At 53.3% G+C, this 26,392-nt stretch overlaps 1 protein-coding gene across 5 annotated transcripts in view; it reads left to right on the top strand.

The window, feature by feature from the left end:
• EIPR1 (EARP complex and GARP complex interacting protein 1) overlaps positions 1 to 26,392 on the top strand; it is a 123,608-nt gene that overhangs the window by 28,716 nt on the left and 68,500 nt on the right. For 4 of the 5 annotated variants that reach the window (XM_059405083.1, XM_059405082.1, XM_059405080.1 and 1 more), the window contains one exon: positions 209 to 341. In XM_059405083.1, the coding sequence (XP_059261066.1) occupies positions 209 to 341 (133 nt within the window). Of the gene's footprint in view, positions 1 to 208; positions 342 to 5,609; positions 5,698 to 26,392 lie in introns of those variants that run through there. The other variant, XM_059405084.1, reaches the window with a different exon arrangement.

The raw sequence follows: 26,392 nt of genomic DNA, 5'->3' as shown, positions 1-26,392 counted from the left end.
CAAACAAACAAAAAACTCCATGGGGATTTCAGACCCGTCTTTTGGGAAGAACCCAGGGAGGTGAGCTCATAAAAGTCTATGCTCTTGGTGTGGTAACAGTAAGTTAAGTAAAAATGTTAAAGATGCTTTTGATTATTCTTTGTGATCACTGTATTTAGTTAAGGTACGTGGGAAGTCAAGTCCTGATGTGCTGTTACTGTGCTTGTAGATCCACATCGTAGACTTCGATGACGAGAACAACATTATAAGTAAAAACGTCCTCCTCCATCAAGTGGGTGAGATCTGGCACATTAGCACCAGTCCTGCCGACAAGGGTGTGCTGGCCACGTGCTACAACAAACGTGAGTACTCGCAGGTGTTGCCACGCACCCGCAGCACGGGTCTTCCGTTGCTGATGGATCAGTGCGTGACCTAGAGGGGTTGAGGGTGGACAGAGGCGCTGCAGCCACGGAGCAGCTGCGATAGCGCAGGGAAGCCAGCCGAGGTCAGTGGCCTGCGGTCTGAGACCGGGGGCTGGCGTCGCGGCTGCTCCAGTCACGGGGACCCCTTGGGGCAGGGGACTGATGTGCTGAAGGGTCTCTGATGAGAGACACAGGGGTCCTGCGTTAGTTCACTGTGCCGTTTGGGAGGGCAGCCGGTTGTGTGCATGCACGTGTGTGTGTGCTAGCATGTGTGCACGCGTGTGTGCGTGGGGGGATCCTTGGCCCTAGTAAGCATCTTCCCTATGTGCTCTTTGGCTCTTTAGTCTTTGGGGCCTTTGACGTTTGTGCCAACCTAGATTAGATGTCTGGCACCCAGCCGGCCACGCATCTTCTTCCATTCTCCTGTCTCTGCCGTTGTCCGTAGCTGGTGTTCCCGTTCTGGCTTTGCGGAGAACCCCACGGTCCATCTCTCTGTCAGCGGAGTATGGTCTGTCTTGTGCTCTGTAGTCTCTACGGTGTTTCCGCCAGTGTCAGCAGGCCCGGCTGGCTAATGGGCATTCGGCAGCCTCTGCACACGGGCCCCACATTGCGTGTCCTCCCCTTCCTGACCCGGCCTCAGGATGCTGGCGTGTGCGGCTGTCTGCTGCTGCTGCTGCTGCCTGGGGCCCCGGGCGCGCCGTGTCTAGGAACCTGCACTGGGACTCTCTGCTCCCTGGGGGTTCTTCACAGGGGTCTTTCTATTTAAGTTCACATAGACCTTTGTGGGTTTGGTTTTTTTATTTTAGATTTTATTTACTTATTAGAGAGAAATAGTGCAAATGAGCAGGGGGGAGGGGCAGGGGAGAAGCAGACACCTCGCTGAGCAGGGAGCCCGGCGTGGGACTCGATGCCAGGACCCCAAGATCATGACCTGAGCCGGCACAGACGCTTAACCCACTGAGCCACCCAGGCGCCCCTACCTTTGTGTTTTTAACACTTATTGTCTTTGGGGCAATAAAGTTGTTTTCTGAAGGTTCTTTTGCCCCTGAGCCCCCTATGTTCTTTATCTATTTGTGGCTTCGACTGGCGCTCTTCCACTGCTGAGAACAACCTCCCCAGAGGCCCTCTTGGGCTTTCCCTTCTCCCCCGTCGCAGTGTGTCGGGGGCTTCTCTGGCAGAGGCTGCTGTATCTTTCTTCCTTGTGCCCTGCCTCAGATCGAGGTCCCTACGTCCAGCCAACTGTGATGGGGCGGCGCCGTCACCCGGAATCTTCCCTGGCCATTTGGGATGTGACAGACTTGACACTGAGACCCCGGCCCCCACGCCCCGGCTCTCTTGCTCTTTGTGGTTTTGTGGCTCCTCCCTTTGGAAGCCTGACGCCGTTCTGTGTAAGGCTGTCCCTGCACCCGCCTGTGGGACACGGTCTCCCCACCACTGTGCTGTTGCTGCGACTTCTGCCTCCGCCCTGGGGCATGGGACCTTGAAAGTAGAGGCAGTCCCCTTCTGGAAAAGTGACTTTTAAACTTTTTTTGACCAATTTCCCTTTTGAGTAACTTAACAGCAGCTGACCTTCATTTTAGCTCCCACGTACCTTGAGCGTTGCCGCAGAACACCGCGGACTCGCGGGAGGGACATCGCAGCGCCTTCGCCGCACCCTGTCCGCTAGAAGCAGGCCTGGGGTCTTGCCCGCACACTCCCAGGAGCGGATCGCAGAAAGCTGTCACATAGCGGTGGCCGTCACGGGCCCCTGGTGCGGGGCTGTGGAGGGGCAAAGAGGGGGGGAAAACAGACTCTGCTGAGCACAGAGCCCGGTGCGGGCGCCGTCCCAGGACCCCGGCGTCATGACCTAAGCCAAAACTGAGAGTCCCGTGCTCAGCCACCCAAGAATCCAACTCAAGTCATCTTTGAAACTGCATGTGAGAAGGCCTCCCTCCGTAGCTTCTGTTCTGCTTGGGAGGGCTGGTGAGGGGCCGTGTTCAGTTACCCCCAGGACCAAAGCAGTGACCACATGCGGGCAGTAGCTTCTCAGGAACTGGCAGCAGGTCAGGGTGACCTAAACGGGCAAACTCCCCTTCTGACCAGACTGCGAGCAGGTGCGCTCGCTCCCTTACATCTCTGTCCTGCGCGTGCGCTCGCTCCCTTATGTCTCTGTCACGCACCTGTGCTAGCTTCCTGAACACGTCCTGTGCGTGCGCTCACTCCCTTATGTCTCCGCATGCACATGCGCTCACTCCCTAACCTCTGTGTGCACATGTGCTCGCTCCCTTACGTCTCTTGTGCACGTGCGCTCTCTCTCTTACCTGTCACGCACATGTGCTCACTCCCTTACTTCTGGCACACACGTGCACTTGCTCCCTTACATCTGTCGTGTACCTGCGCTAGCTCCCTTAGGTCTCTGCGCGCACGTGAGCCGGCGCCCTTCCCTCTCTGGCGTGCAAGGCGCAGGTGACAGACGCAGGCGGTCCCAGACTGTGGATGGGTCTGTGGCAGTTGGGGAGATGGGTCACCGTCACCCAGCATGATTATGAGAACCTCCCAGTCTGGGCGGTGGGGACAGAGTTGTATGGACAGTGAACTCTTCTGGGAACTTCTTCTGCATGGATGAAGGTTAGAAAAACCAAACTCAAGCTTTTTTTTCGGATAATTTTACAAGGCAAATGCGTCTTCCCAGAAGCCAAGTGAGGGCCCGTGGGAGGACGGAAGCGGTTTCAGCTGTGCCCCAGGGCCTGGCTGGAAGTCTGCACCGTGGCTGAGCACATGGCCGGCTGGGTGTGGTCCACCATAGGTCCCCTTGGGAGACAGGCCTGTGTCCCGCACACAAGGAAAGCCTTTGTCCTTGCTCTGTCCTGCCCCAGGAGGCTGTGCCACTGCCCCCAAGCGGCGTGGGGGTCGCCCAGGGACGTCGGGGCACGTGTGCCTCCCAGCACTTCCTGCCTGCGCCGCTGCAGGTGTTCACACTGGCCCCCGACCCCGGCGCTGGGCTCCCGTTCACCAGGTGCTTCCGGTAGGGCCTTGGCCCTCGTGTGCAGCCTGACTCCTGATTTCTGGCTCCTTTGCTCGCGCAGGTTCCTTGAGAAGAAAGTAGATGCTTCAGATAAACTCAGTAGATAGGCTGTTTTCAAACGTCGTGACTTTGCCGCTTTGATTTCCTTTTCTTCTCAGTGTGTGTCTGTGTGCCTGCATGTGTGTCATATCTGTCATGCGTGTCTGTTGTACGCATCTGTGTGCCTGCGTGTGTGTCATATCGGTCAGGCATGTCTGTGTCTGTGTGTCTGCCGTATGCCTGCGCGTGTCACATGTCATGCGTGTCTGTCGTGTGTCTGCCATGTCTGTGTCATATTTGTCAAGCTTGGTGTGTCTGCCATGTGCTCGAGTATGCCTAGGTGTGTCCTATCTGTCGTGTGCCCATGTGTCTGCGTGTGCCTGTGTATCAGACCGTGTGCCTGCGTGTGTGTCATTTCTGTCGCACATCTGTCGTGTGGGTCTTTGTGTCTTTGCCATGTGTCTTCTTGCGTCTCTATGTCCTGTGTGTCATGTCTGTCACGTGTGACTTACGTCTGTTATGTCTATGCTGTCTGTCATGTGTACCTGTGCGTGTGTCTGCTTGCACAGGTCTGTGCTGCGTGTGTGTGTGTGTGTGTGTGTGTGTGTGTGGTCCCGGACTGCTCCCTCTTGGCCCCTTCTGGGCAGCAGGGGGCACCAGCGTCCTCCTCACTCTGGCTCTTCCCACCACCTTCCACGGCTGCGTCCCAGGCGGCTGCGTCCTAGGCTGATGCTGTTTTAAAAGCTTTCTTGCATTTCTCAGAGATTTTTCTAAATGCTTTCAAGGGCATGAAGAGCTTGTTTGCAAAGCACATGGCAGAATTGGGCTCATCAGTGACATCTAACTAAGGTGTCCCTGATGGATGGGTTTTCCTACCCTGGCAAGTACTGAGCTCAGTTCCCTGACCTCCGACCCCCAGGCTGCCAGAGACCCTCAAGGCTCTCGAGGCCCTTGGATGTAACAGGGAACATGGCCAGTCTGTGGGAGAGGTTGACCTTTGGTTGTGTTTCCAGCTCTGTCTGTGTGGGATCCAGTTCAGGGCAGTATTCAAATGTGTCACCAGGCAATGTCGCTCCGACCGCTGCTAGTAAAAAATAATAGGCCGCTGCGTCTGGTAGAGGATTCTGGCTCGGTGACCCCCGATGGGCCCTTCTTCGGGGCTCCCCGCAGGTGGTGGTTCTTGCAGCTGGTTCTGTTTCATGAAGGCCCACGTGCAGTGAGCCTCGCTGACGGTCATGTTCAGAGACCCGTGCGCCGAGGCTCGAAGGAGAGCCCGCAGCCGGAGGACGGCGCTGGGCAAGGTGCTTGCGGTGAAGCAGAGAGGGAAGGCCCGGGCGCCCTGCGGCCGTCGGCTCTGCGGTGGGCTTCCCGAGAAGCTGGGGCCTTTCGGGTCCTTTCCCACCCCCGAGGCTGGTGTGCTTCCTGCGTCATCTCTGGTGCCCGCCCCACCCCCAAGAGGGTGCTTGGAGACTTGACCCCGTGCCCCACCCTGCTGGCCTGGGCGTGTTTCTTAGCCTAGCACCTTCTGTTCCAGGCTTCCTGACAGGCCTGCATGCAGTCCTTGCTGGGAAGGGCTGTGTGGTTCCGGGAGGTCATCGGTGGTCTTCAGAGGCCGGGTTTTTTTTTCTTTTTTTTAAACATAGAAAGGAACGTAAGCATTTAGCTTACCTGCTGGTTTCTGAATTCCCAGAAAGAGCCAGAGGTTATGTGGGATTGATTGTCCCTGTGTGTTAGTGTTTACCACTTGTAATGAAGAGATTAGGTGTGGCAACAGCTTGGACTCATGTTCAAACCGGTGAAAGTCACTGTGGCTGGACCCTCCCCCTGTCCGCAGCAGCCGCGTGGGTGACCGCGGCAGGGATGTGGGTCCCTTCTGGGCCGTTGCTTCTCTGGGCCTCTGGGTTGACTGTTCCAGCCGTTCCGAGCTGGAGTTCGGTGCCCAGTGGGGCTGCTTCGATCCAGCCAGTTCGTGCCGAGGTCCCAAGTCAGTGCAGCGTGAGTCTCCAGCTGGAGACGTCCGTTCGCGCTCCGCACTTCACCAGTGCCCGGACGGGGTGATGGCGGCTGGGGTTTCTGGCTGCTTCAGACCCAGCGCTGCGCTTCGAGGACAGAAAGACGAGAGCCTGGGGCGCAGACAGGAGAGCTGCGTCCCGCGGGGCAGATGCAGAGGCCGTGCGGACGGAGGCGGGTTCGCTCGCGCAGCTTCGGCGCCGAGTCCGGAGCCTTCCCACGCGCGCCGGGCCTGAGGCTGAGGTGGTGCAGAGCGGTGTGGGGTGGGTGGGTGGGTGGGTGCGCGGGTCGGGTGTGTGGGGAATCCCAGCCCGGCCTCGCCCGGCACGGACAGCGCTGCGCCCCGTGTCCGGGCTCCTGCTCGTCCGCACACAGGCGCTCCGGTAACTGCGCGTGCGAAGACTTAGGTTTCAGGGTGAGCTGCTGTCCTTTGGGTTCGTATGAGGACCCTCCGTGACAGGACCCGGGTGACTCCTGGTCCTGATATTTGCCCAGAGATTTTCGCTCCTTCTGGCGGCAGAGGTCCGGCTGCACCTGCAGTAGAGCACGCGTGCTGTGTGTGTGTGTGCGCGGGTGTGCGGCTTTGTGTGTGCTGTGTGTGTGCAGCGGCTCTGCTCGGTGTGCGCTCTGCCTGCGCAGTGTGCCGCGTGAGGTGTTGTGCGCGGACGTATGTTGAGGGCGTGTGGTTTGTGTATGTGTTGAATGTGTGTTGGGGTGTGAGGAGTGTGTGCTGTGCGTGTGGGGTGTGTTTGAGTGTGAGACGGCGAGCGGGAGATGTACTGAGACCGGGGTCAGGCGTGCCTCCTTTGCGGGTGGGGTGTGCGCGTGGCCCCGGGAGTACTTAGGCCTTCGTCACCATCGCTGCGCGTGCAGGAGGGACATGAGGACGAGCGTGAACACGACCCTTATCAGTTAGTGCTTAGGTACCAGGTCACCGGCTAAGTGCATTTTCATGGATTATCCAGTTTTTAAGTTTGTTTACAATATTTTTTGCAGTTTTTTTGAGATAGCATTGACCTGTAACGTTGTATTAAAGCACACAAGAGAAGGATTCAGCATTTGGGAGTATGTGTTGGGAAAGGATCACCATCGGAAGCCTGATTAACACCTGTCACAACACCACTGGGTTACACACGCACTTTGTGGTTTTCATTCTTGTGATGAGAACATCGAGATCTACTCCCAGCAGCTCGCACGAATGCGCCAGAGCACTGCTGGCTGGAGTCTCCGTGCTGTGTGTTCTGTGCCCGGGGCCGGCTTACGTTGTAACGGAAGCTTGGACCTTGGACCATGTCCGCCCAGTTCTGTGCCCAGTTCTGTGCCCGACCCCCTTGCCTGCCGCTGGCAGCTGCCAATCTGTTGTGTGTCTGTGAGCTCTTTTTTCTTTTTAAGATTCCACGTATGAGTGAGATCATACAGGATTTGTTTTTTAAGACTCCACGTATGAGTGAGATCACACAGGGTTTGTTTTTCTTCTCCACGTATGAGTGAGATCACACAGGGTTTGTTTTTCTTCGTTTCTGATTCCTTTCCCTCGCTACGGTGCCCTGCAGGTCTGTCCCTGTTGTGACAGACGGCAAGATCGCCTGCTCCTATGGTGGTATCCTGTTTCACTGTGCACCGTGTGTGTCTGTATCTATGTATTTTTCTTTGCATATAATTTCTTTATCCATTCATTCTCCAGTGGCCGCTTAGGTTGTTTCCGTGTCTTGGCTGGTGGAGGTGAGGCTGCTGTGAACGTGGCGGTGCCGTGGCTCTCTAGCCTCGTCTTCTGTCATTGTTCGCATATTCCCAGTGAGGAATTTGGGAAAGGGATTTGCCAGGCTAGTAGCACTAGTTAGTAGTGGGGTCAGGATTTGCATCTGTGCGCCTCAGTTCCGAGCACCTGGCCTGCAGGTTAATAGGCTTTAAGGTAGTTGTTTCTGGGGGAAGGATTTTGTAAACATACCCATTGTAAAAATGTTTGTCACGAAGGATAGAGCTACCATGGTCACCGCTTTGGGGTGGTGTTTGTGATGTTGGAGTTTAGAGGCCAGCGAGATCAAAGATCTTAAGGACAGGCCCCTTTGTCTCTTTAGAGACATAATTATATTTTACGGACTCAGATATTCTGCAGCTGGGTTAGTCCCAGCGCCCTCCCTTCCTTGGTGTGGTTCCTGGAGGCACAGGGTCCCATGACCGTGTCTGTCCACGTGCTGCGCCAGACTGCCCAGCCTTCCGCGTGGGGGCGCAGGAGCCGCGGATGTCCTCGTAGGGTCTGTCTGTGAGGCCGGGCGTGGGTGCACGCTTGGGGATTGACGTGTGCCATGTTACCGGAATCTGCTTTGGCTTCTGAGTTTTCAACAAGCAGATCAGGAGAATTCTTGTCGTCAGGGGTCCTCTGAGCATGGCCGAGTCCCTCAGACTGCTGGTTTCGGACAGCGAGGGCTTGAGTGGGGTGAGCTCAGGTGACAAAGGACGCCTGCATTGTTCTTACACAGTCGTCTGACAGTAGTTAGGGTTCCAGAATACAGGAATACAGGGCATGTTTTTAATTAGCTGCTGCGGCTGCTTCTTCTTTGTGTGTGTGTGTGATTTTATGCCGTATTGTGTCTGCGCTCCCGCTAACCTCTTTGGGTCCCATCTGTATCGTATCTCTGTCCTCACTGACTTTCTGTAGCACCTCCGAAGTTAGTATCATCTGGAAATTTAATTAATGTGCTGTTTACTGCTCCTTCCAGATCGCTAATGAAGATGTTAAATAAGGCTTCATCCCCAGAGCACCCCACCGGACACCTCCTCACAGCTTAATGTCCCGTCATTTGTCAGCGCGCCTCCTTTAATGTCCTTCCTCCGGGTTTCCAGCCACGAGGGGGGCTTAGACAAAGCTCCGTCTGAATTCATTTTTCCAGTAACACCGTAAAAACCAAATTCCTCCCGCCACCCCAGATATGCTATTGGCTTTGTTCTTCCCCAGCCTAGCGACGCGTGCCAGCCCCCGCCTCCCCCTCTCCCTGGGGCGGCCGCCAGGTTCAGGCCGTGCAGACGGAGCGGCCAGCAGCAGTCGTGGCCTGGTGAGGCCAGGACCCAGGCACAGGTTGCTTCTTGTCTGGGCTGCTGTGTACCTTGCACAAAAGAGTCTCTGTGGGTCATCGTGACAAGTGCCACCGACTGGGGGCCTCAGACGACAGAGACAGATTCTCTCCCAGCTCTGGAGGCTGGCAGTCTCGGGGGGCGGTGAGTGGGCTTGGCTTCTCTGAGGGCTGTCCCGATGCCTAGCAGCCGGCTACCTCCTCCCGCTGTCCTCACGTGCTTGTCCCTCTGTGTCTTCCTCTCCCCTTCCTGCGAGGACATCAGCCACTGGAGTAGAGCCCGCCCAGACGGCTGCACTTTTACTTCAAGTCTGTGCGTCCAAATACAGCAGCTTCCGAGGTTCTGGGGCTTAGGGCTTTGCCATGTGAATTTTGTGGGATACAACTTAGCCCGTAACAGCAATGGATTTTTGGATTGATTGATGCATTTACTTAGGCAAGAGGTTTGGGGAGGGGGTTTCCATCTTGATTAGATCTCAGACCAAACGTCAGGTGACCGGGGTGTCCTCACTTAACACGTTCCTGGAGGCTCATGGTGCAGATCACCTGTGAGGTGGCTCACACTTTGCTTTTGTGTTTTTGACTAAAGGTGAGATCTTGGAGGCCTGCCTTCTACTTCACTGAGGCATTTTGAGTCACTGTTGGGACTGGGGGTGTGATTGGGCACACATGGTCAGGAGGGTGCTGTAGGGGAGACTCGGCCTGGGGAGGGTTTGGCAGGGGGCAGGCTCAGTATGGGGGGTCGGGGGGGCAGAGGGTGTGGCCATAGGCATGGTGGGGAGGAGGGAGGGTCGAGCTGCTCTGTCCTGCATAGCCTGTCTTGTTGGAGGTCCTGGGGCAGGTGCAGGGTGGCGGCGGCGGGGGTGGGGGCAGGTGGCTAGTGCAGCGCACGCCCCACAAGCCGCCTCTGAAGAGCTGCGTGGGGTGGTGATCACACGTGTGCCCTGGGCCTCTGGAGAGCAGGACTCCCCAGGCAGGGGCGCCACAGGGCCAGGCTGGTGATAGTCTCCTTTCTCCGAGCAGCCTCTCCCTGGGCCGGTCGGAGCGAGGCATCCGTGCCCAGGGCCGGGGGGGTTTGAGATCAGACCTGTACTCTCCAAAGATCACTGAGGAGCGGGAGCGATGCCCAGGGCCCAGGGAGAGCCCTGCTGCTGCTCCTCCTTTGCCCGTCCGTGTCATCATGTCATTCAGCAGTCCTCTGACTCACCAGACAAAATTATGTGAAAATGGTCTAACAAAAATCGCAAGTACTTTCGAGAAGAGAAACCTTCTCAGTATGTTGGGTAAAACTTCAGGAAGATGGAAAGACCAGAAGACGGTCTTTAAAAATAAAAATTACAAGTGCAAACCCCTGATGGAGAATAAAGGCAAAAAGATGTGGCACAGGGTTGGTGACTCACGGGGGTTAGAAGTCTTCTAGGGAAGTGGTGACCCGCTGAGCTCCTCCCGTGACCCCACAGAAGGGCGGGGGAGCGGCAGCTGGTTCCCTGGCAGCAGGAGTCCGTGCTGCGCCCTGCCTCCGGGGAGAGCGCCCCACGTCAGGGCTGGGTGCACTGTTCAGCGGAGGAAGGTGAGGTGACAGGAAGGCTGTAGCGGGTCCTTGGGAAATTAGAACAAGGAGGAGCTGACAGAGCAGCAGGGCCACGTGAAACACGGCTGGCATGTGCGCCCTGTGCTCCCGAATCCTGCCGCTCACAGGTGGCCCTGCCCGGCCCTGCTCTGCAGTGAGGACGAGCGGCGCCCTCTCTGGCCAGGGGAGCCTTCCGGGGGCCCTGGCGGCTCAGTCTGGGGACAGCTGGAGCTGTCGCTGGGACCTCGTGGGAGTGGGAGGGGCCGACCCTGTGGCCGCCACGGAGGAGGACTCCTGGGTGAGGCGAAGATCAGATGCACGCATGTGCCCAGCGGTGCCTGACCTCACCCGCCCCTTCCTCCTGCCCCACTTCCACCGGAGCCCGCTTCCCTCCTTCCCTGCTTCCCAGGACCAGCCGGGCCCTCCTTTCTCATCTCAACGGTTATGGCTCCACCCCTACAACTAGATTCCCTCCAGTGCAGATCTGGGTCCGCGGTGGTGCTTCTTGGCAACCCGCAGGGCTTCCCCGTGTAGGGGCCGGACTCCCGTGCTGGCCCCGACAGTGATCGGCTCTGTGGCCTTGAGCACGAACAGACCCTCCCCAAGGCTCAGCCTGCCTCCGTGAAACAGGGAACACGGGGCTGGGATGATGTGACTCCTGTGGGAAGTGCCGGCCCTACACGCTGTGTTCCCTGTACGGTGTCCCCAGGCTGTCTTTCTGTGCCCGGCTCCCGTGTGGCGTCCCCATCCTAGGGCTTCATCCACACTCAGGTTCCCACCTGCCTCTGTGGTTCTTGTGCTGCTTTTCCTGCTCATCTGTCTGCCTTAAACCTTCTTCCTGCAAATGCTGGGTCCACTGAGCAGACAGGAGACGTGTGTCTCTCTTACAGATTTGTGTTGAGGCTGAGATGGGAGTGTTGAGCAGATGTAGGGCTGACAGAAAACACAGGACACTCTAGCAAACTTGAATTTCGGAGACATAAGGAATACTTTTTAGTGTACTTATGTCCCATGCAAGCTATTTTTACTTTTCAGGATCCCAACCCTTGTTGGAGGGCACGCCCCAGACGGAAGGCTTAGGTGCCATCCACTGGGAGTGACGTTGGGCAGTCAAGAGGGTGTGGCTATCAGCAAGACAGAGGGGGGAAGGCGAAGCAGCACTGACCATCGAGAACTTTCTCAAGTCTGGGACACCAGAGATTTAGCTGAAATCACCAGGGGAGGTTCTCCCTACCAGCACTGCTATTTGCGGAGCACAGGGCATAGTGGGTATCCTAGGCCCTTCTGCTGTCCCAGTGGGCTGGTGGCCATCTGGGGAGCTGCGGCTCCAGGCTGGACTGCTGCTTCTCACGGGCACCATTTCCTCTACACGTCTTATCCCCTGTTGCTCTGACTTGGAATTGGGAGGTCGCAGTGCCTGTCCGCTGTGCTCCTGGGACAGCCCCACAGGAGGCGTCAGACCTCGCCGGTGTGTGCGCACGACCATAGATGCTGCTGGCCGCGTGGGCACGGGCCCTCAAGGCTGGAGCTGATTTGGCCCAGCTGTAGCCATGCAGGGGCTGCCCAGGCTTTCACACGGGAAGGGCTCTTGAGAGGCCCAGTGTCTAGATTTTATCTTAATTTTGCTTTTATAAAAACAGATTTTTATAAATGTGATCATGTACCTGCTTAAGAATTCTAATAGCAAAGAAGGTTGTGCAGCAAAACTGAAATCTCCCGTTCACCCCTAGCCACCAAGGCCCCAGTTTCCCTGCCAGAAACAGTTTTGCAGCAGCCATGGTTACCCCCAGAGATCTGGTAAACCAGAGTTAAAGGTTGGGTTTAATCCAAAAGGAAGCCGTGTCCTCTTGTGTGGCAGTGCTGGGGGAAAGATAGAGCCACGTGTAAGAACAAGGAAGTTGTTTGGAAACCTGAAAATGAAGGTGCAGGTTTCTGAGTCACCCTTTGTTCCAGAAGGATCCATCCCTCACTCCACCTGGACGTTGGTAGAACGCACATCGTTGGGTCAGAGTGAGTCGTCAGAAGCAAGACTCACAAGGCTCTGCACCTTTGTGACACCTCCTCAGCTCTGGTGAGACCAGGGCCATGGCCGCTGAGGAACGAGGTCATGAGAATTGAGGTGAGCCGGACACCCCGCCGCCCCTCGGGCCTCTTCCACCATCTGTCCAGGTCACCATTAGGAGCCACTCCTGGGAGTGATTAGGTGAAGTCCTTGCAAGGCGTTCCTCTGGAAGGCTCAGCAGGAGACGGTCGCTTGTCCAGCCCACCGGAGCTCCTCCCTTGGTGCCCTGGCCAGGTCAGCACAGTTCCTCGGGCAGGGGACTGCAGAGAGGAGGCGGAGACGGGCATCCCCTCAGCCCGCCCAGGCCCTCCTTGGTTTCCTGTTCCTTCTGCCGGCGGCTGTCGAGGGCCTCCTGTCGAGGGCATGACTCTGGCCATTGAGGACCTGCAGGTGAACGACGTATGGGTCTGGCCTTCAGGGGAACCGCAGTCAGTACCCCAGAGGGAACACCCCCGTGATCAGCAGAGCAGGAAGAGAGTGATGGCCCAGGGCCCGACAGGAGTTAGAGGGGGAGGGGGTGCCTTTCCCCAGAGCACAGCATTCCGTCGTGCCATTGGAAGGGCCTGTGGGCACCTCGTGGGGGCTGAGCAGTGCGTGGGGTGCATTTCGGAGTCAAGCTTATGGAAACGATGTTCTGTGTAATGGGGGCCAGCTTCCTCAACCCCACCGCAGGCCTCATCTGGAGAACACATGCTTGGCATTCACCTCTCCGGCGTGTGAAGGTCACCGAAGGTGACTGCAGAGGGGCCGGGAGCAGTGTCTGCCGCGCCACAGGTCTCAGGAACGGTGGAACCGGATTCCCTGACTGGTGCTGGCTGCCCCTGGACGGGAGGCGGCCTTGCGGTATGGCTGTGCTTGATCTGATGCTGACGTTTGCCTGGTGTCTAGGCCGGCCTGTGATGGCCCTGGCACCCAGTGATCCTATGGGACTCTCACCCTTTCCCGGGGCTTGCCCTGTATGCTGCGGACAAAGCTGGAATGTTTGTGCACTAGAAGGACAGAGAAGCACCGAATGGCAGAAGGCAGCTTTCAGAAGGATCTTAGAAAACTGCACTTGGAATAGCGTAGAGTATTTATTTATTTGTTGATGTTTTATTTATTTATTTTTTAATTTAATTTTATTTTTTCAGTGTTCTAAGATTCATTGTTTATGCACCACACCCAGTGCTCCGTGCAGTCCGTGCCCTCCTTAATACCCACCACCAGGCTCACCCAACCCCCCACTCCTCTCCCCTCTAAAACCCTCTGTTTGTTTCTCAGAGTCCGCAGTCCCTGTCCCTCATGGGTCGTCTCCCCCTCCGATTTCCCCCAGCGCACTTCCGCTCTCCTCTGAATATCCTCTGTGTTATTCCTTATGCTCCACAAGACCTGCAACTCTATGGTCAACTAATCTTTGACAAAGTAGGAAAAAATATCCAGTGGAAAATAGACAGCATCTTCAATAAATGGTGCTGGGAAAATTGGACAGCTACGTGTAGAAGAATGAAACTTGACCATTCTCTTACACCATACACAAAAATAAACTTGAAATGGATAAAAGACCTCAATGTGAGACAGGAGTCCATCAGAATCCTAGAGGAGAACATAGGCAGTAATCTCTTCGATATCAGCCACAGCAACTTCTTTCAACATACGTCTCCAAAGGCAAAGGAAACAAAAGTGAAAATGAACTTTTCGGACTTCATCAAGATCAAAAGCTTCTGCACAGCAAAGGAAACAGTCAAGAAAACAAAGAGGCAACCCACGGAATGGGAGAAGATATTTGCAAATGACAGTACAGACAAAGGCTGATATCCAGGATCTATAATGAACGCCTCAAACTCAACACACACAAAACAGATAATCATGTCAAAAAATGGGCAGAAGATATGAACAGACATTTCTCTAAACAAGACATACAAATGGCTAACAGACACATGAAAAAGTGTTCATCATCATTAGCCATCAGGGAGATTCAAATCAAAATCACATTGAAATACCACCTTACACCGGTTAGAATGGCCAAAATCATCAAGACAGTAATGGGCACAGTCGCCAAACTGTGGAAAGAGCCAAGATGCCCTTCAACGGACGAATGGATGAGGAAGATGTGGTCCATATACACTATGGAGTATGAAGCCTCCATCAGAAAGGACGAACACCCAGCTTTTGTAGCAACATGGACGGGACTGGAGGAGATGAAGCATAGAGCGATTTTAAGAAGACCATTGTGAAGTCCTGTCATTGGGTCCAAAAAATGATGCACACACTTTTTGAAATAGGCATGCTTTACTTTTCCTTAGCAAAGACTTGGCCAGAACAGGGATGTTTTTCTCCAGTAAGCCCATCTTACACTGTGGCCACACAGACATCAGTGCAAACTTAGCAACTTCGCTGCTGGGGTGGTGGGGTGAGAGGTCAGGGCACACCTGGGATGCCATTGTCTCCGCGCAGAGAGAGAGGTGGCCGCAGTTCATTTCGTGGAGGGCCGGGGGCTGACTTGAGAGAGCTCATATTCAGCTGCCGGAAGGAGGGACGAGTGCTGTTTGTGGGCTAGCCAGTGAGAGCAGCAGGGCAAGGCGTTACAGCCATCTGCCGTCTGTCGGCCAGAGACACAGGGACGCCCCGATTCAGTCTGTCCTTGCAGGTGTGCAGCAGACAACGATGGCTCAGGTTCCTGTGACTGTCAGTTGACGGGGCCTTGGGTCCTTCAGTCCACATCCAGTCCTGCGTTTCTGTAGATCCCCTCGCGTGCCTGCCTATGTTCTTGTGAAGTGGAGATGGTTAAACAGGTTGTGGGAGGCTTGCCTCCCTGCTCCCCGCAAGTCTCTGTATCTGTGGAATTAAACGCGTGGAGAAAGAGACGCAGACTCTTCTTAGAGAATGTCAGTTTGCTTCTGGGTCTGAGCTACTTGACTGCCTGCTGTGTTCTGAGTGTGGACAGGACCAAGTCCTCGCCCTTGTGGATTTGCTTGTCCTTAGCCACCCCGCCCCCCAGCCACAAAAGAAAAAAAAAACATTGTTTATCATTAATTTTTTTAAATGTTTTTTTAAAATGTGAAAATAAATGCTTTCCATTTCCCCCAAATTGTTGAAGGTATGGAGTTTGCCACATTTAGTAACTCATGCCTTTGGGTACTGACCTACATCAGGATTGTCAAGTCGCTTTCATGTGAAGTTGATGAATTCAAGAATTGGGGTCTCCGCATGAATTTTCCATTAGATTCTGAAGGAAGGATCTGTGAAGAATCTTGCTTCAGTATCTTATTTATAGCAGACGCCTTGGCTGTTTACGGGAGCTGGTCTTGGATGGAATGACATCAGGATAAGATCTATATAGATTTCTAAACCCGTATAAGCTCTTTGTAAAAATCTATACACGTTACCAAACCCAGATAATGCATCTAAAGAATTAGCACACTGTGTATAGGGAAGAACTGCTAAAAGATAAAAAATTCATAATTAGTGGCTTTTTTTTTTTTTTTTTTAAGTAGGCTCCATGCCCAGCATGGAGCTCAGTGCAGGGCTTGAACTCATGACCCTGAGATGGAGACCTGAGCTGAGATCAAGAGTGGGATGCCTAACTGACTGAATTACCAGGTACCCCAATAATTAGTGTTTTTGAAAATTCTATATGTATTTTTTGAAAATCAGGTTAATTTGCAAGTGTAAAGCATAAGGCCAAGGAGAATAAAATCCTGTTTTGTTCCTGGTCTCAGCTATTGCAGCGTGTAAGGTCTGGACTTTTCTAGTGCTGGAGATGCTTCTGTGTGCGCACAGATGGCGGCCCGGCTAGATCTGCATGCTGCTTTGCAACTTTCAGAACACTTGTCAGGCTATTTCAATGTGATATTTCTGGTAATCTGAGTGTAGACATCTTTATGTGCCCCATTTTACAGATAAGGAGATAGAGGTTCAGAGGAATTCATTGGCTCAGGATCTCATAGATAACATACCGGAATCAAATTTCCAGGAGAAATTTACCATTTTTCCTCTAGCGATTATTTTTCCTAATGTATAGAATACTTAGGACTGATTTGTTTATTTAAAAAAAAATATGATATTTTGAGGGGAAGAATCATATAAAATTTGGTAGTGTACCAAAGTTTAGTAGATCAAAATAACATTTAAACATGTGTGAGTTCTGAGAGATGTCATACCCAAGTACAACCATGTCCTAAAGATCTTACATGTTGTAGTTACTATGATACACACCTATGGGCAACTTCAGATTAACTTTCTGTTTTTAAATTATCAGGACTTTAATTTTATTTTTTATTATTAGCATTTTAAAACTATTTTATTTATTTGTTTATTTGACAGAGAAAGAGAGAGAGAGAGTGCGCGCATAAGCAGGGGAGCGGCAGGCAGAGGGAGAGGGAGAAGCAGGCTCCCTACCAAGCAGAGGCAGGGCTCGATCTCAGGACTCTTGGGATTATGACCTGAGCCAAAGGCAGATGCTTCACTGACTGAGTCACCTAGTTGCCCCGATACTTCTTTTCTAACAAAAGCATTGAAAGGGAAGATTTTTACAATATCTTAAATATCCTATTCTTTGGAAACCATTTATGTTGTTTAGGTTCTAGGGAAGAAGACACAGCAACACCTATTTGCTGAGGTCGGGCTTCGGTGACCCCTGAAACACTGTTTCCTGACCATAGTGCTGTAGTGACCACGTACTCCTCATATCTAAGTCACTCGTCGTCTCTGCTCTCTGACAGAATGTGGTGATGTCCTGCTTGACACCTGCCCGCAGTGGCTACGGAGTGGTAGCTGGCTCCTTCTGTCCGCAGGGGAGCTCTGCTGAAGACGGGATGTTCCAGTTTAACGTGTCACCCTGACCTCTGTGCAAGGTGCTATCATGAGGACCTAAGCCACACATATTAAGTCCAGTTCAAGGGGCCAGACTTCTCCAAAGATGTGTGTGCAGTGAAGCTTTTACCCACGTGGCTGTGTCTTTCCTGGTCCTCCGGTTTGGGTAGCCATCTCTATCGCGACTCCCCTCTTGTTAATAAGTAGGACTGGTGTTCCCAGAAGAGCAGGGAGGGGCGAGCCCGGGAGTTCAAGCCTCACCCCAGCGGCAGGTGTCTGTCCTGTGGGGCCCTGTCCCTGGTCCTGGGCAGGCAGCGGCCATGTGTGAGCCCCTTTCTGCCTCTTTCAGGCCCAGTACTCCGGACCACGCTTTGGAGGTTGAGTCGTTTTGTAAACAGTATATACTCGGGTCGTATGTGTGCGACTTTTGTTTCGTTCACTCTGCCCATCTTTGTCTGTTAATTGACCTACTTAGATCACTTACACTTAAATGACTGGGGTGTCAGGTATGACGGCCGGCATCTTGTTATCTGTCTGTTCTCATTGATCATTGCTCTGTTTCTCTTTTCTGGCCTTCTCTGGGTTGCGTGCACATTTCGTAAAATTTCACTTTGATTTACGTACAGTGTTTTTGAATATACTGCTTTGCAAGTTTTCTTAGTGTTTGCGCTAGATATGATAATCGATGTGTATAACTTATCAAGCCTGCTTTGAAAGATGTAGAGGACATTTTAGTAATTACGTGCCTTTGCTCTTTCCAGTTTTAGAATACCGTTACCTGCGGTGTTTTCTCTATATCCGTTGATCATCACTGATCACGTGTTTCATATACATAAGCATGTGCCTGTGTGTGCCTGTGTGTATGGATGTTTTTATATGTGTGCGCGTGTGTGTGTGTGTGTGTGTGTGTGTGTTTTCTCTCGCTTAAACACTGGGTATTAATTTCGCACAGTTCTGGAGCTTAGAAGCTGCAGGCCGGGGTGGCCCAGGGTTGGTGTCCTTGGAAGCCTCTCTCCCTGACCTGTGGACAGCCGTCTTCCCCTGTGTCCTCATGCTGGGCTATGGTTTGATTATTTTTTTTTAAAGATTTTATTTATTTATCTGACAGATCACAAGTAGGCAGAGGGGCAGGCAGAGAGAGAGAGGAGGAAGCAGGCCCACCCCCACCCCCCCACCGAGCAGAGAGCCCGATGCGGGGCTCGATCCCAGGACCCTGAGGTCATGACCTGAGCTGAAGGCAGAGGCTTTAACCCACTGAGCCACCCAGGCACCCCGGGCTACGGTTTTCCGTGGTTTCAGAGTCATGAGGAGAACGACAGTCCGTGGCACTAATGTTTACCCGTCGTGTTGTTCTCATCTCTCTTCCGAGGCGGAAGCTTCTCTTACACCAGGTCTGATCCCCTCAAACTCCCTTGTTTTTCCTTTGGAGAAAGTCTTCATTTTCCCTCCTTCCTGCAGGGTATTTCCACTGAACACAGAATTCACCGCTGACAGTTTATTTCTTCTGGCGTTTGGACAGCCTCGTGCCACTGCGTGTGGCCGCCATGGCCCCCGTGGGAGCTCTGCCGTCACTGGGGCTGGCGGCCCTGCAGGGGCGCGTCGTCTCGGACGTGCCCGCTCTTTCCTTGTCTTCTGTTTCCACATGTCTCTGTTGTGTCTTAGGATGGCTCTCTTTGGGGTTACCCTGTTTGGGACTTTCTCAGCTTCTTGAATCTGGATGCTGTGTGTTTCACCAAGTTTGGGAAGTTTCCAGCTAGTGTTTCCTCAGGTATTTTCCAGCCCTGCCCTCCCCGATGTGTCCTGAGACGTCCCGGGAGTGAATGTTGCTCATCTGCTGTTGTCCTGCAGGTTTCTGAGAGTCTGTGTGTGTTTTACTCTGTTTTCTCCCTAGTATTTGAGTTGGGTGTATGCTATTCTGTCTCCAAATTCATGGATTCCTTTCTGTGTCACATTCATTCGCTATTGAACCCATCCACTGAGTTTTCATATTTTTCAGTTATATGATTTCCATTTGGTTATTTGAGGTTTTCTTTTTTGTTGTTGTTTCATATTGGTTTTGGGTATTGGTTGCCCTTCGTGGCATTTTTATAATGGGCGCTTTAAAACCTGTCAGATAGGGGGCACCTGGGAGGCTCAGTGGTTGAAGCCTCTGCCTTAGGCTCAGGTCATGGTCCCAGGGTCCTGGGATCGAGCCCCGCGTCGGGCTCTCTGCTCAGCGGGGAGCCTGCTTCCCTTCCTCTCTGTCTGCCTGCCTCTCTGCCTACTTGTGCTCTCTGTCTGTCAAATAAATAAATAAAATCTTAAAACAAAACAAACCTGTCAGATAATGCCGATGACGACTCGTCTTGGTGCTGGCGCCTCCTGATTGCCTTTTCTCACTCAGATGCTGACTTTCCCGGCACCTGGGGACTTCTGGGTCTTGTTCTTGGGGCGCTCATACTGCCCAGGTGTATGGAGCAGCTCTCGTCTTACTCTCCGTGCTGTGGCTCCGCTCATAGTTTCCGGGGCCCTCGCGGCGTGCTCTGGTGTGCTTCGTTCTTGGTGCCTCTGGGGGAGGGGATGGGGTCTGCAGGGCGTGGGTGTGGCGGACCCTTAGAGGACTGTCTGGATCCTGAAGTACGGGAGAAGCATGGCTTACAACTCTCGGGCTGCGTTCAGCCTGGCCGTGGAAGAGACAGGGTTGGTGTTGTCGGTGATGACAGAAGGCAGAGGACAGGTTAACTGTCCCTCTGGTGTCTTGTCCTTCCCCTTGTCCATTTCACTTCTGGATGCCGCTAGGCCTGGGAATGGGGCCCAGTTACTAAGTGGATGGGGAGCAGGATGGGCATGGACAGTTGAATCACAGACAGAGTCACTTAGCTTGGCTGGTGGGGCAGGTGATCCTGAGGAGCTCTGGGGTCTGTCCTGATCACGTCCGGCCGCACAGCGAGCTCTTTTCTGCGAGCCTTACTGTGCATGCCGTGTCAGGCCGTGGGGTTCCTTCACCCAGGTGGGTTATGTCCTTACCTTTGTGTGTGGTACCCGGATACGTTCCCTTATGTCAGGGTTACAAGAATTACACAACAGGGAAAGGATGGCATTTCAGAACTCTTCATTTTTAGACAGTTTCGTGTTTTTGTAAATCACGCTTTTTTAAACCATTTTTTAAAATTTGAGTATAGTTGACACACAGTGTTGCCGTAGTTTCAGGTGCTCATGATGATTTGTCAGCTCTGTGTTACCTGGGATCATCACACCCGTAGCCCCGCCTGTCCCCACATGACACTGTTGGAGCAGAATTGGCTGTACTCCCTGTGTGTCCCTGTGACGTCTTTCTCCCTGTGCCTTCACTCCATAGCTGGAGGTCACCCATTTTGTCCACTCCCCTCCGCCTCCCCTCTGGCAACTGTCAGCTTGTTCTGTCTTTATGGGTCTGTTTGCGCTTTTTTGTTTGTTTATTCATTTGTTTTGTTTTTAGATTCCACATATGAGTGGAATCATATGGCATTTGTCTTTCTTTCTTTGACTTATTTTGCTCAGCATCATACCCTCTAGTTCCATTCACATCATTGCAAATGGCAAGAGTTTGTTTCTTTTGATGGCTGCATAGTATTCCATTGTGTATATACACTGCATCTTCTTGATCCATTCATCTGTGGATGGACATCTAGGTTCTTTCCATAGTTTGGCTATTGTGGACATTGCTGCTATAAACATTCGGGTGCATGTGCCCCTTCGGATCACCACGTTTGTATCTTTAGGGTAAATACCCAGTAGTGCAATTGCTGGGTCATAGGTAGCTCTGTTTTCAACTTTTTGAGGAGCCTCCATCCTGTTTTCCAGAGTGGTTGCACCAGCTTGCATTCCCACCAACAGTGTAGGAGGGTTCCCCTTTCTCCGCATCCTCGCCAGCATCTGTCATTCCCTGACTTGTTGATTTTAGCCATTCTGACTGGTGTGAGGTGATATCGCATTGTGGTTTTGATTTGTATTTCCCTGATGCCGAGTGATATGGAGCACTTTTTCATGTGTCTGTTGGCCATCTGGATGTCTTCTTTGCAGAAATACCTGTTCATGTCCTCTGCCCATTTCTTGACTGAATTGTTTGTTCTTTGGGTGTTGAGTTTGATAACTTCTTTATAGATTTTAGATGCCAGCGCTTTATCTGATATGTCATTTGCGAATATCTTCTTCCATTCTGTCAGTTGTCTTTTGGTTTTGTTGACATTTCCTTTGCTGTGCAAAAGCTTTTGTAGCTCTTTTGTTTCTGATGGCTGAGTACTATTCCACTGTGTCTACACCACTGTGTGTCTACACCACACCTTCTTCATCTGTTCATCAGTCGACGGACTCTTGGGCTGCTTGCGTGTCTTGGCTATTGTAGGTAACGCTGCTCCAAACATTTGGGGCTGCATGTATCTTTTCATGTTATTGTTTCCATTTTCTTTGGGTAAATACCTAGTGGTAGAATGAATGGGTCCTCTGGTGTTTCTGTGTCTAATTTTCTGAGGAACCTCGGTGCTGTTTTCCACAGTGGCGGCACCAGCTTGCATTCCCACCAACAGGGCACGAGGGTTCCTTTTTCTCTATATCCTCACCGACACCTATTGTTTCTAGTCTTTTTGATTCTAGCCATTCTGACAGGTGTGAGGTGATACCTCATTGTGGTTTTGATCTGCATCTCCCTGATAATGAGTGCTGTGGAGCAACTTGTCATGTGTCTGTTGGCCATCTGGATGTCTTCTTCGGAAAAATGTCTGTTCAGGTCCTCTGCCTATTTTTAATTGGATTATTTGTTTTTTGGTGTTGGGTTGCAGAAGTTCTTTCTGTATTGGGGGTACTAACCCTTGACTGGATATATTGTCTCCAGCTTCCTTCTCCCAGTCAGCCCGTTGCCTTTTTGTTTCATTGGTGGTTTTCTTTCCTCTGTAAAAGCTTTTATTTTGGTGTGATCCCAGTAGTTTATTTTTGCTTTGTTATGAATCACAGATTTGATTGATAGGGATTTTTGATAATTAATTGCCACTTAATGCTATATAATTACATAAGATCTTAAAAATCTTCCATTTAAAAATAAACAAAAGCTATTTATTTGGGTCTTATACTTGTTCTTATTTATTACAGGTGGTTTCTGTTTTGGCTAGAGAGGTACTGTTTTGAAATACGGTAGAAGCTGTTGTCAGGCCCGGTGGCGCACTCAGCCAGCAGAGGGCGGAGCTTCTCTGGGTTCTGAAGACAGGGTTCACCTTGTTCTCATTGTGCCTGCGGGGAAGCCCTCAGAAGTCACATCCTGGACGTCTGACTTCTTTGTGGCTGCTCATCATCTTTTGAATAGGTTTCCTATATTTGGGAGAAATTCCCAGGTTATTACCGCCTTTCCCATTATGGAATAAGATGTCAAATGCGCAGTTGCCCTGTGACAGGGACCCCGCCGCATACGACTGAGGTGCTGCTGGACCCAGCTGGCCACACGGGACCAGCAGGGGCTCCCACCATTGCTGGTATGAGTAGCTGCTGATGGCTTTGGGGTGTCGGGCCTCATGGTGACAGCATTGCAGGTGACTTCCAGGTTGTTGCAAGCTCCCGGCACACCAGGAGCACACCAGTGGCCTCAGGGACCGGTGGCAGCTGTGGGTCTGGCCTTCTGGGTGTTGGGTGGGGCCCACAGAGGTTTCCCGTCAGGCCACTGCCCTGGTGGGATTTCCAGTGCCCCTCCCCTGTGCGCCACCCTTGCCTGGTTCGTCAGCACGACTGATATCGCCCTCCTGTCCCTGAGGCCTCAAATGATCTCTTCTCGGGCGCCTGGGTGGCTCAGTGGTTAAGCCGCTGCCTTCGGCTCAGGTCATGATCTCAGGGTCCTGGGATCGAGTCCCGCATCGGGCTCTCTGCTCAGCAGGGAGCCTGCTTCCTCCTCTCTCTCTCTCTGCCTGCCTCTCTGCCTGCTTGTGATTTCTCTCTGTCAAATAAATAAAAAATAAAAATCTTTAAAAAAAAAAAAATGATCTCTTCTCGTGCAGAGGCAGCTCTGTGGGTTGTACCTGGCATCTGATGGGTACGCTCTAGACGGGGCTGTCGGAGACTCCGAACTGGGGGCCTTTTCTTTTCTTTTCTTTTTTTAAATATTTATTTATTTATTTAGAGAGAAAGTGAGACAGAGCATGAGCGAGGAGAAGGTCAGAGAGAGAAGCAGACTCCCCGTGGAGCTGAGAGCCCGATGCGGGACTCGATCCTGGGACTCCAGGATCATGACCTGAGCAGAAGGCAGTCGTCCAACCAACTGAGCCACCCAGGCGTCCCTGGGGGCCTTTTCATAATGTGGCTGTGGTAGTGGTGCAGTGACACGGACTGAGTGCTCACGTGGCGGGCAGGGCCAGTTACAGCCCTGCTTCTGCCGGCGGTGCAGCGAGGTTCTGCCAGCTCCCAACCTTGGTCCTTGTCGGCCGTCACCTGGGTGCTCCCTTTCTTTGGCCCTCAGTGCCGGGCAGGCCTGCTCTTCTCCGGCTCTTCTCCCTGCTCCTCCTGCGGCACCGACTGCTCCCCGCCACTCCTCCCACACTACTGAGTGCTTGTCCACCGTGTGCCAGACTCCTGCCTGTGTCCAGAGGTCAACCCTGACCTTCCTGAAGTTCACAGTTGGGTGGGAAGGACGGACACTGAACTGATCTCCGCCCAACGTGACTTTGTCTGGAGGCAGGTGTTCTGAGGGGCAGGAAGTCAGGTGTAATGAGCCCTCAAGGGGCCGGGGAGCCCACTGAGTTCTGACAGTGACCACTTGGACATGGCAGGAATGTCCCGCTTACAGAGGAGTCTCATTGTTGTCACCACCCTTCCTAGAGCATCCTTCCGTCATCACTCGGCAGCTCATCCGGGGTCAGCCTGCTGCAGTGAGTCAGCGCGGCGAGAATTCCCACGGGGAAAGTCTGGACCGCTCCGGCAGAGTATCTCCGCAGAGCGGGCTGGGCGGTGCGCTTGGTTTCCCAGCGCGCGTACGAGTTATGTCTACACTGTGCCGCGGTCTGTTCGGTGTGCAGTAGCATCACGGCTAAAAAGTGCACCCCGAGTTTAGAAACCGTTTACTGCTAGCAGCTGACCACCATGTGAGCTCTCGGTGAGTTGTCATCATGGGTCAGAGGTCACCTAACAGAATCACGAAAGAGTGTGGAAGACGCCGAGAGTCGCCCAGATGTGACTCCGACACGAAGCTAGCAGATGTGGGAACACTGGTGCCTAGAGACGTGCTGGCCGCGCGGTGGCCGCGGGGTGGCTGCGGCCTCCGGTGTCTGCGGAACACTGTCTGCAATGAGGCGGAGCACACTCGAGCGAGGTGTGTCTGCAGGTTCTTTAGAAAGAGATCTTTCTAGAAATAACCAAGGAAACAATACCCCAATTTTAATGTTAACTGTTTCCTCTGCCTTAGAAAAAAATGAGCTTTCCCTTTGCTTCTGGCGACATCTCAGACCCAGCCAGAGCTTTCCGCCAGGACTTTGGTGTCGGGCTGTCGCCAGACGCGTGTGCCCTCCCGAGGCCTGGTCAGACTCAGAGCTGGTTGAGGTCAGCGACGCTCGCTTTACCGTGTCCAGGAAGTTTTCCGGGGGCTGAAGTGAGACCCCCCGCTCCAGTCGCTGGGAGTGCATTCTAGAAGTGAATTTATTTGAGGTCCTTGCTGCCCGGGAGAGTTTGCTGAAGCCTGTGTCGACTCAGGAGGCCTGTTACCAAGTCCTCTAGGGTTCTGCTTTGGCGCGGGTGGCCGTGTCTCCTCCCTCCGAGCCTCGGAGCTGGTCCTGTCAAATCCCCGGGGGTGTGCTGCTCCCTCCCAGCTCGTCCCCCGGGGTGAGAGCGCGGGAGTCGGAGGGGAGCTTCGGCTCCTGTTTCCTCCTTTGTGTTCCCGACAGAAGCACCTGTATAGGCAACGCCCGAGATATTTTCAGCGGTGAATTGGAGTATCCGGAGACTTCAAAGGTGGTTAACCCTATCTTGCCGCTTGTGAGTTTGTTTCTATCCAGGCGCCTCATTCTGTCGCTCTGAGCTCACAGTGGGTGTCTTTGAATTGAAAGTAAGAGTTTGACTCATCATTGCAATGTTATGAGACCCAGAACACTTGCCCCAAAGTTGCTTTATTTTGCAGCTAACGCAGTTGAGGCATGCTGACCGAAGGGTTAGTGCCAGCCACGGTGATCCCCGCGTTGTGACAGAGGCTTCGGTGCCTGGCCTGGCTCTGCTGGGAGGAGCCTCTGGCTCAGCACCTTGCCCGGGGAGAGCCCGACACTCGCCATCCAAGCGTCCCCTTGTCAGGTGTCCTCAGGGCAGCATGCCCGCCTCGGTGCGTGTCGAGGAAGAAGGTGGGTCTCTGTCACCATCCTCTGACCTCGCCGGGAGCTCGCTAAACCCCCGGGGGCACTTCGGAAGCGAGGACAGTTATGTCATCTTGAACACAGAGAGTACGTCCTGCACCTGCCGGCGAGTGCTGGCCTCTGCTTGTCCTGGGACCCTGCCAGGCTCAGGTGATTTCGGAACCCTGTTTGGGGATGTGTCTGGGAGTCAGATTCTTGCTAAGAAAATCTCTCTCCTGACTTGATACAGTGGTTTCCGGCTCCTGACGACTGTGCCCTGTGTGGGTACCTGTCTCCTTCATCAGGCTGGACTCCAAGAGGTTTGTTTGTTTGTTTTTAAAAGATTTTATTTATTTTTTTGACAGAGAGAGAAGCAGGCAGAGAGAGGAAGGGAAGCAGGCTCCCTGTGGAGCAGAGAGCCCAAGGTGGGGCTCCATTCTAAGACCCTGACCCTGATCATGACCTGAGCCAAAGGCAGAAGCTTCACCCACTGAACCCCCAGGTGCCCCTGGACTCCAAGAAGTTTGACTGTTGAGAACTCAGGTGTGCCCTGAAGAGCGTATGCTTACAGTGAAGGCCGTGCCAGCGTGCGCCCGGGCTCATGTCCGTGGGAGCTGCTCTTGCCCTCGGTGGTGTATGGGCTTCTTTCACTCTGGGACTTTGTAGACCGGCGCATGCATGTCCTTGCAGAAGGTGTGCTCCGGACGCTCTCTTGACAGTCAGAGGGTGATGTGGTCGGGACTTTCTGCCCTCGTCCTGGCAAATGGATGATACGTGGCTACTTGTGTTTGTGTCTCGTTGAGTCATCTGTCATGGGAACTGGTGCTGCAAGCAGGGCCACCGTAGGATTTAGGCTGATGCACCGAGAGCGTGTCACCTCTTCTGTGGGAGGTGACTAAAGCGCACCCGCCGCAAAGGCTGAGGGGCCTGTCTTAGACCATCGCTGACGTCTGGGCGGTGTTTTCAGGAGCCGATGCAGAAACACGGTACGCGTGCGTGAGGGGTGCAGGGCGGGAGCCAGGAAGAGAGGCGGCTCTGGCAGGATGGCCTTCAGGCAGGTGGTCCCTCATGTCACCCCCTGTCCGTGTGCAGAGAGAGAATGTGTGCCGTGCAGGGATGGTGGTCCCTTGAGCAG

Source organism: Mustela nigripes, chromosome 7, assembly GCF_022355385.1.
Source record: "Mustela nigripes isolate SB6536 chromosome 7, MUSNIG.SB6536, whole genome shotgun sequence".
Taxonomy (NCBI): domain Eukaryota; kingdom Metazoa; phylum Chordata; class Mammalia; order Carnivora; family Mustelidae; genus Mustela; species Mustela nigripes.
Note: the sequence above shows the minus strand (reverse complement) of the source record. Positions and strands in the feature narration are given on the sequence as shown.